The sequence below is a fragment of the Tasmannia lanceolata genome, unplaced genomic scaffold (genome assembly GCF_043159265.1).
Source record: "Tasmannia lanceolata isolate RefF3 unplaced genomic scaffold, GAP_Taslan_0.1 ptg000020l, whole genome shotgun sequence".
Classification (NCBI taxonomy): domain Eukaryota; kingdom Viridiplantae; phylum Streptophyta; class Magnoliopsida; order Canellales; family Winteraceae; genus Tasmannia; species Tasmannia lanceolata.
In genome coordinates, this window is record NW_027518697.1 from 9,267,447 (window position 1) to 9,277,791 (window position 10,345).

The 10,345-nt window shown below is 38.7% G+C and overlaps 1 protein-coding gene across 1 annotated transcript; it reads left to right on the plus strand.

Moving 5' to 3' along the window:
- Positions 1 to 2,198: 2,198 nt before the first annotated feature.
- On the plus strand, positions 2,199 to 9,897 carry LOC143854011 (LEAF RUST 10 DISEASE-RESISTANCE LOCUS RECEPTOR-LIKE PROTEIN KINASE-like 2.4). The gene is made up of 3 exons (XM_077363714.1): positions 2,199 to 3,055; positions 5,131 to 5,163; positions 8,532 to 9,897. The coding sequence occupies exons 1-3, from the start codon at positions 2,287 to 2,289 to the stop codon at positions 9,689 to 9,691; spliced, it is 1,962 nt and encodes a 653-aa protein (XP_077219829.1). The 5' UTR covers positions 2,199 to 2,286; the 3' UTR covers positions 9,692 to 9,897.
- Positions 9,898 to 10,345: the final 448 nt, after the last annotated feature.

Here is a 10,345-nt window from a genome sequence, read left to right on the forward strand (position 1 = left end):
CAATGGCTAATGCTCGAGCAGGTGCGAGCCCAAAGGTTGAATTCATACAGAAGAGTCACCGTAGACTATAAAAACAGTAGAAAATGCCCATTCCAGACATAATTCAAATTTCACTTTGGCAAACCCAAATCTTCTCATTCCAAAAGCATTCTCACTCTCTTATATCCCCTACTACATTATTTTCTATTGTCCTTTTCGAAAATTCGTCAAGTATTCTATTTTTCAGCAGAAACAAACACTTGGTCCCAAATACCTGACAAACCAATTCTTCAAGTGTTCTATTTTACTGCAGAAACAAACACTTGGTCTCAAATACTTGACAAATCTGAAGGTGATTTAGGTTTGGTGCCGTTTAATGTAGAACATCATCAAATATTCGGTTTGGAACAGGGATTCATTGTATCTTGGAGTTGAGTTCGTGGTCCCCTTTGCACACTACTAATGGGGGCAAATATCATCTTAAGGAAAGCGTTTACGCGCCTTGAAGCATATCTTATCTTATTATCATTTCTATTCTAGATCCACTATTCAAATTTCTCCAACAAATTTAACAACAAGGTAATCATTAATCAGGTACCGAACAAGATTTTTAAGAATCCAACAAATTTTCATTCTTCGCACCTACAAAAGCAATCATTGTTAAATTCTAGTGATATCACTAAACTTGGATTTATTGCAAAGAAGTCAATCGGTGCTTATAAAGAGCACTTACATGATAAACTTAGAATCAAATCGAATCAAATCTAGATAACTATGGAAAGATTTATTCCAACACAATCTAGTTGCCTAATCTATCTAGATTACCCAAACTAACCAACTTGCCTAATCTACCTCCAAGATGATCCAATGGTTAGACTTTCCCATATCAGATCTGACAAATCTTAACAATCATTTCGATGATTGCCAAACACACTCACTCTATAAAATAAATTCTAAGAGGATTCAGTAACAATCAGATTTTTCCATCACATTGTCTTGAATTTCCGTCACCATTGCCACGGATTTTTAGGTTTCTTAGTAAACCAAAAAAATGAGGGAATGAAGTTATTTGTTTTTTTTTTTTTTTAATCTTGGTTGTGAGAGGAGAGAGAGAAGGGCTCGAGAGCATGATTTTCAGAGTGAAAAGAAGGAAAATAGTTATGGATCTTGGGGGTTGGGGGTTGGGTTAATCCAAATGTAACCTCTGTTTGTTCATTGGCTATTGAATTGCAAGTCTACTTTGTAAACTTGTTTTCTCTTGCTTCTCCTCTTCTCTTGATGCTTAACCTCTTAGAATATCATTGGCAAATAAAAGTTCCATGCTTAATGGCGAAAGGTAGAAGTCGGATTAGCATGTAGGAAGATAGATGAGGATGGGACCTTGATACACTCCAAGTTTAGATGCACCCACTTCTCATAAAATCCAGATCATTCAACTACTAATTAGATCAGTGACCATTTAATTTTATCATAAGCTTATTCTTTATCTATCTTCTAAGAAAGTAATGATTACTCCTGTCTTGCGGAGAAAGGAGGTTAGAAATTTGTGAGTAAACAAGCCCTGCAATTACCAAGCTAAACAAGATTAACTTCCAAAAAATACACTAAATTTTTTTAACAATTTACAGTAGGCTGCCCTATCAAAGGATCATATCACATCCATACTCAGGAAGAGCTAACAGCCACATTCATTTTAGCATTTTCTTGGAGACAAGTTTAGGGGCTGTTTGGATACCTGGATTTTAGAATCCAGGTTTTAGTTTGAAAGCAGGGTACATTTCTGGGTTTTACATGGAAGTAGGTTGCAAATGTGAGGGAAGTAAGGTGCACAAAAGGGTTTAAATAAGCAATTTAGGTTTTAGAAATCTTTCTCCCATCCAGAGATTTCTAAAACCTAGAAACACGGACGATCTCCTCCTCTCTTGCTCGACGGAAAGAAGGGCGAGAAATCAGAAAACAACATACGGTCTCCTTCTCTCATCTCCCAGGATTTTGAGGAAATCCAAGGTTCTACCCCTTCAAATGCACAGGAAAGTTGTAACATAGGAGAGAATAGCTCACACGCTATCAATAATAAGTCAAGTTCTGTTCTCATAATCTTGTTAGATCAGTCCTACGCGTGCCAAATTGCGCGTGGAAAGACTACCAAGTCTGTAATTACTTGGAAGTTTGCAAACCAAACGCCTTTCTTGTACTTTTGTGGAAAATCCATACTTGACTGAGACTTAGACTTGAAGTTTTCCATCTCTATCTTAATAGCAGAGTGACAGAAAACCCAGAGAAAACCCAGTTGGGGAGTCTCTCCAAATGCATCACTTTCTCTTACGATTTTCTCTTCTCTTCCTCTTATTTGCTCCATTTTCTTTTTCCCAAGACGATGATGTGTGTATTCCTTCTTTGTTCCCATGTGGAAACATCACCCTTGACATTAGTTACCCTTTTCACGTTGATAATCGTCCTCCAAATTGCAGCTATCCAGGGTTTGAAATCACCTGCAAAAATAATGTTCCCCAGATAGTGATTGGTTCGAGGATATACCAAGTGAAGGAGATTGATTACAAGAATCGGATCCTAACGATTGCGGATAAAGATTTCATCGGGAAGACGTGCCCTCTGTTTCCAGAAAACAGCACCTTGAATATCTTATTATTTGATTTTCCAGCTGGTCAATACCAGAGTATCAGCTTCTACAGTAACTGCTCAACCCCAATTCAAAACTCTGCATTCCATGAAATTCAATGCCTTACAAAACCCCGAAATTATTTTTACTTTTCCTTGGCTCGAATCGATGAGTCCATGGGGCACGGGGATTGCCATGTCAGCCCCCTTTTGCTTAGTAATAAAGTTGTGAATCGCTTGGAGCGTGGAGAAATGAGTTTTGAAGATCTTATGAAAGCTGATGAAAATGTAACATGGAGAGTGGGGTTTGATCTTTGTAGCCATTGCCTCGCCTCTGGTGGGTTTTGCGCTCCTAAAACAGGAGGAGCTCCTGCTCAAGAACCCGCCACCTGTTTCTGCACCGACCAATCACATCGCTTCTTCCCTTGTACTACCCCACGGCCCGACCGCTCTTCCGGTACAATCCTTCTCCTAGGCGCCACTCAATTCATCATCTTCTTCTTCTTCTTATTTATCCATTATTTTTTTTAAAAAAAAATTTGGGTTTTAAAATTAAGATCTAATATATGCAGTTCTGCGCTCACTTCTCTCTTCTTACTAACAGCCCTCTATTTGGCTTACACTTTTCTCATTGGTTGGTATAATCCTTTCAAGCTAAGCAATATCCAGTAAAATAGACCAGCTGGAAATAAATCAAGGAGTGCCAATATCAATATTAGAGTGTCTTAGTAGCTGTGTTACGTGACTAGATGGGTCCCCCTCAGGGTGAAATAAATTAGTTTAGATGTTTGTTATTTTTAGATTTGCTCTCCAGTTATTTAGTATACGTAGGTGTTACAGTCCTTAGTGGGGGCCTGCTTGGGTACGGGACTGGGTGGGACCCGGCCTGGTAAGGGACAGGTTTAAAGAGCCTTGCCTAATGTGTTCCATCAGCTTTGGAGCTTTTGGCATATTGGTAAGGTACCTAACATTTGGTATCAAGAGTAGCCACCACATCCTGTGTTCAAGTCACGGAGTGGGCGCCCTGTGCAGAGGACTCCCTGAAAAGGGCTACCTGGTAAAAAAAAGCCAAAGTGAAAGCTACTAGAGTGAAGTTGCCATAGAGTGGGCCGCCACGAAAGGGGTGACCTGTCGAAAGGGCAACCTAGAAAAAAGGCTAGAGTGAAAGCACTCACAGAGTAAGCCGCCTGCAGAAGCATGGTGGTATGTTGCAGTCCTGAGTAGGGACCCGCCTAGGTAAGGGACTAGGTGAGACCCAGCCTGGTATGGGACAAGTTTAAAGGGCCTGCCTAACACGTTCCATCAGCTCTGGATCCTTTTGGCATATTTGTAAGGTACCTAAAAGTATGAGTCTTAGAGATAAGGGTTATCTAGATTAGGGGTTTTCTATAAATAATATGTAGTAGCTTTTCTTACATCAATGATGAATTTTATTCCAAAAATTTTGTTGGGAGCACAAAGGACCGACCCTTCTCTTGAAGTGGGTCAAGTGGCTGATCTTCCCTCCAAGAAGATCTAATCCGTTGCGAACCGATTTGGGTTCGTAAAAAATGGTATCAGAGCAATCGATCTTGCGTCATGGCTACATTTGGATTTTGTACATGATGATTTTGGAAAGATCAAAGCACTTGTTTTGGAATTGATGGAAGGGCATCGACGGTTTGTGAAACGCTTGACCACTTGTTGAGAAAATCTACCGAGAAAATCCAATCCGATTGTGCACAAATTAACAGAAAAGATAAAAGTAAACGCAAACCACAAGATAAAAATTGAGATTTATGTGGTTTGGCAAGATGCCTACATCCATGGGCAAGAACGCAATCTTCACTATGACAAAGAAATATACAAGGATTACAATGGATTTAACCCTGAACCGACAAACCCACAGCCTTTTCTTTGCTTTTCTCAACTAAGACCGTACATCGAGAACAACCTGAGAGAAAACCTTGAGAAAATCCCAAGAGAAAACCCCAAGACCTAGCCACCACACACTGGTAGTGTGAAAAAAAGAGCTTAAGTATCTAGGTTTTCTTTCCGAAACCTAAAAAAGAGTCTCACGATTTTGGTTTCCTATTTAGTTTCCCACAAATAGAAAGTTCTTGGGAAACAAGGCAACTTTCCCCATAGTTATGAGTGTTAAAAGCTAGAAGGTCATTGCAGTATAGATGAGAGGAGATGGAATTTCAGATGTCATACTTTGAGCAATTAACCAATTTTCATATTCTTCTCTATTATACTGAAAATATGCTTCTCCTACCTACACCAGTTACTAGCAGAATCGAATCAAAAGGAAGGTGATTTTTACAGTTATAAAGGGTTTCTTTAAGAGGTCATACTTATATATACTCATTCTAAAATAAAAGGGTAAGACCAGAATTTTTGATAAGATTTTGGCATGGTGCAATTGCTTATGTTTATTGTTCCTTTTCTTTTGTTTTACTTAAACAAGTGAGTGTTAGAACTTTATATGAGGTGCAAATTTCTTTCATGATTTAGCTTTGTACTAATCTTCTTCACGTAATGATTGTGCAGGACCAAGGAAGGCCAATATCAAGACCATTATAGGTATTCTACTGCTCATATCCTAATTTCTCACTGGGTTCTATTTTTCCTCACCACAGCCCACTAACCATTCTCTCAATCTTACGGCTCCCCAATGAAAAGGGTTAAGGACTTGTTACCTATGTTTTAAATTTCGGTTTAAGTTTCAGTTTAGGTCAGCAAAGAAACAAAAACATTTTAGTTTCGGTGGAAATCATGTAAAATCATAGGAACGTATAGAAACATATGCAAATGATAAAATTTTAAGATGAAACTTAGGGAAATGCTTTAATAAGCACAAATAAATACTTAGACACTATCACATAAGCAAGAAAGCCATCCATATGGCTTAATCACATCAAACACCTAGTGGCATGCGTTGTCTCGCATGTCTGGAACAATAAAGTCAATAAAGAAGTACAATGTAATTAAGTACAAGAAAGTACAATGACTAGCCTCCGCTCTGAGGACCCCAACTCTATGTCAATACCACAGTGTTATGAGGTATTAATTGTCCCATGCCGATCTGACCTCCCATGCATAAGATATGGTTACTTTGTTGTGCAGTTAAATAATGTTTCCTATCAAATATCATTCTCTACATTAATGAAATGGCAATCATAAAGTCTTTCCATTTTTTTATCGTTCCGACCATTTCCGTCAAATTTCAGGAATTTCAGTCTAATTTCAAGAATTCCGGTCGCATTTCGGGAATTTTCGTCGAAATTTTGGGAAAATATTGATGTGGAAGGAATTCATGTAGATTTCATTTCGGTGGAGATGGAAACATTTCGGTTGTTTCGGGGAAATTTCTGGGAAATTTAAAACCATGCATGTTACTTTTGATTAGTGACTTTATTTTATTACTAATGAAAAGTCGTGATTCTTATATTTAAATTTCTACTCTCAAAATTTTCTTCAGACCTAAATCTTCTATCAAAATAAGGGGCGACAAATACATCTATTAATTTGTCATAGTCTGATTTGGTGTTCCACAGAACCACCTAAATCTCCACCAAATGTGAACTAGTCAATAAATGTACCTCATTTGAATGGACCCAATGCAAAATTGTGTGCCAAATGGATGTTTTTAACCTAATCATCAAATGGTTTCAACATGAATTTCCAAAGGTTTACATTCAGCGGGAAAAATTCATTGATTGAATTGAATGGTTTGGCTGTAAATTTTGGGTTTGGCTAGTACATGAAAGGAACCTCATCTTGATTAGTTTCAATCAGTATACATGTGCCATGTATAGATGGCGATAAAAGAAAGCCACAGTTTTCAATGGTCCCGTCAGCCTCTACAGGCACACATTATGCACCACCACTGCATATTGCATTAGATTAAACACTAGTTCCAAGTAATATCCCTCTTTCAGGATTAACCACATGAATTTGGATCCTCCTAGTATGCATTAGCACCTCCATTCCTTTTTGGTATCATCAGAAACACCTCCGTACCACTTCATCAACCATTCTCTCCCATAGAAAATCTTCAACACAACCCTACCCCCCCCCCCCCCAACCACCACCACCACCAAACCAAACCAAACATGATCTTGAGATGTGTGACAACAACTTCTTTTGCACCCATGTTTTCACGTATATGGAACTTGAAGAGACCACCGATGATTTTGACTACTCTAAAGAACTCAGAGATGGTGCATTTGGCAACATTTTTTAATGCCTCTAATGGTATTTATCAACGAGAGCCCCTATCCCCATCCCTCTTCATCCTTGCTAAGGAAGCTCTTAGTAGAAGCTTGAATCACCTTGTAGTCTCAAAGAAATAAAGCCCTCTTTTTTACAAGGTCATTAGCATTGCTTTTGGCCCTGTTGTTGTTTCTCCCAGGCAACGTGTTGTGTGGCCATCGTTGGTTGGTTGTTTCTCCCAGGCGATATGCTGTGTGGCCGTCGTTGGTTGGTTGTTTCCCTAGGCAACGTGCTTTTTGGTCGTCGTTTGTTGGTTGTTGTGGGTTGAGTTTCTATCGCCCTATTGTTGGTTGGTTGTTGGTTCTGGTTGGGCTTCATCTTCTATTGGCGTGTGCTGTTAGTTGATGTCTACTAGTGGTACTTTACCATCGTTGGTTAAGCGCCCCTTTGGGATACTTATTTGTTGGTGGTTTGTTGTTGTTTCCCTGCTGAGGTTTCTCCTTTCGATCGTTGTTGATATGCAGATTTGTTAGTCGTTGTTCTGACTCAAGGGTAGACCGATGTTCTTTTGGCCATTGATCACGTTGTTGTACTCACGGTGACTGTTGCCCTTTTTTGTTATGTTTTTCATTATGTATTCACAGCTTGAGGGGGAGTGTTTTACCAAGGTGGCTTGTGTATGGGATTATATATATTTTTGTACGAGTATTATAGTTTTTTGGTGTTGAAGGGTATTGTAGTTTTCTTTGTAACAAGCTGGAGTGTGGAGTTGTAAGGTATATGCACTCCAGCTTGAGGGGGGGTGTTGAAGAGTATTTCGGTTATCACGTGTTGTGTTGAGGGTATTATTGTCTTTACACATGTAACCTTACTTTGGGCTCTATATCTACATCATATTACATGTGAGCTCCCTACTGGAGACTCACCAACTTCTCCATTCACTCTTCTTCTTCTTTCCTCTTCTTGCCTTATCCATTCTAACACATACCATGCCCATCTAAACCATTAATGTGGCACCAGAGAACGATGATCCAAATACTTCATTCGTCTGAAAAAGAATGAAAAGTGAAAGTTGCACTAGTCCTGTGAGATTCCCCACCCGTTTAGTGACCAAAAGTTGGTCATATAGAAAACACAAACCGGCAATTAACCAATCAAATGAAAAAATTCGTTTAATATTGGATGTTCAGGATCCTGATGGATTCAATTTTTGTGTGGTGTGTCCTTGATAAACAGTGCAGCTAATTTTATATGTCATGTGGGTAATTTAAATTGGTTACAAAATCTTATTCAATGCATTCTGCTTACAGCCCATGAAATTCTAAAATTTAGTGCTTCACTTTAGAATTAAAATTAAGGTGTGTTTTGATTGTACACCCACATTACAACCTGCTGCTCATTCACATGTGGATTTGGGAATGGAACCCAATTGCCTTTTCTGATCAATTTGTTTGTTAAATAGCAATCTGAAATATTCCATGGGTCTGTTTGGGTGTGTAACATTAATTGTATTTTGGGTCCAAATTGTGTATGAACTTTACAAATTTAGAATACTTGCTTCCTCACAAATTGAACCCAAAATCAATTGGGTTGGATCCCTAAACGTACCCTTAAAGAAAACATGGTTTATCAAGCCATAGCATTCAAGGGTAATGTAAGAGAGCAATTAGCAGCATGCACATTGCAGTATATTCAGGTTGAACACAGTATCTAACACACTTTCCTCCTTTTTTCAGGTATAGCCACAGGAATTGGTGGCTTCCTTCTGGTATGCCTCTCTTTCAGCCTAATCTTATTTTGTAAGAAGAAAACAAGTAACACCCACAATGTGGAGGCAAGTAACACTCACAATGTGGAGACATATCTACGGGACTATGGATTGCTCATTCCACGAAGATATGCATATTCAGATATCAAGAAGATGACCAATTCCTTCATAGAAAAAGTAGGACAAGGCGGATATGGTAGTGTTTTTAAAGGCAAGCTTCATGATGGTCGTCTAGTTGCTGTGAAGGTCTTGACTGAGTCCAAGGGAAATGGAGAAGAATTCATCAACGAGGTTGCAAGTATCGGTAGGACTTATCATATTAACGTTGTCAGTCTTTTAGGATTTTGCTCCAAGGGTTTGAAGAGAGCACTTATCTATGAGTTTATGCCGAATGGATCTCTCGAGAAGTTCATCTACGCTGAGAAACCAGGAAAAGCAGATCACCTGGGATGGGAAAAATTATACCAAATTGCGGTTGGAATTGCTCGAGGACTTGAGTACTTACACCGTGGTTGTAGCACACGCATTTTGCATTTGGACATCAAACCTCATAACATTCTTCTAGACCAAGACTTCTGTCCTAAAATCTCAGATTTTGGACTAGCTAAGCTATGCCCAACGAAAGACAGCACTGTATCACTGTTGGGTGGGCGAGGAACTTTTGGATATACTGCTCCTGAGATAGTCTGCAGAAACATTGGAGGAGTATCTCCCAAGTCTGATGTTTATAGCTATGGAATGATGGTTCTAGAAATGGTAGGAGGGAGAAAGAACATTGATGCCGGAGTGGAGAATATTAGTGAAATATATTTTCCTCATTGGATATACAAGCGCATAGATTTAAACGGAGATCTAGGACTAGATGGAGTTACACCAGAAGAAGAGAAAACTGCAAGGAAGATGATTTTAGTTGGTTTGTGGTGTATACAGACTAATCCGAAGAATCGACCTTCAATGAACATGGTGGTGGAGATGCTAGAAGGAAGCCTTGAGAACATACAAATGCCACCTAACCCAAGTCTATCGTCTCCTACAAGATCATCTCAAGAAACTTCTCCAATGTCAAGGGTCATAAGAGATGGTTCTTCATCAATGAGCCATGGAAGGTCTGAACTTGGGGAGAGGTAGCACTATTTGTTCCAGTTTGCCTTGAGACGATTATATTTTGTAGTTATCTTTTGGGGGGGTAGTGGGAGTACTTCCATTTTCCTGATTGACTGTTCATAGCTTTTTTGAGAATTTTTAACAACCTTTTAAGGGCCAAGTAGAAAAGTTTACAATATAGAAAAACATATAAAGAGTATCATTATTAAAATTATGGAGCTCATTTATCATTCCTTTTTATTACTTCTCCAAAACACTACCACCTAGGGCCTCTTTAAATGGCTCCAAAATTGGTCCTTATTTGCAGTTATGATTATTTTAATCTAATCTTATTTGCAAAGTGGGATATTTTGGCCTCTTTGGAAGCTATTAAAGTTTCCTCACTATTATCTACAAATAATCATATTTAATTTCAAAAAATGGGATATTATGGCCTATTTGAAAGCTATTAACTCTATCATTCCTTAAAGTATCCTAACTATTATCTGCAAATAATCATATTTAATTTCAAAACCATTTGAATATAAGATTATTTACTAATAATGTTTATAAGTTGGGAAAGAAGTTAAAGATCGTCCCTTACCACGATGGGATCCCCCTTCGACTGGCTGCTTAAAACTTAATTTCGATAGCAGCGCCAGAGGGAAACCAGGACCCGCAGGGATAGGAGGTCTACTA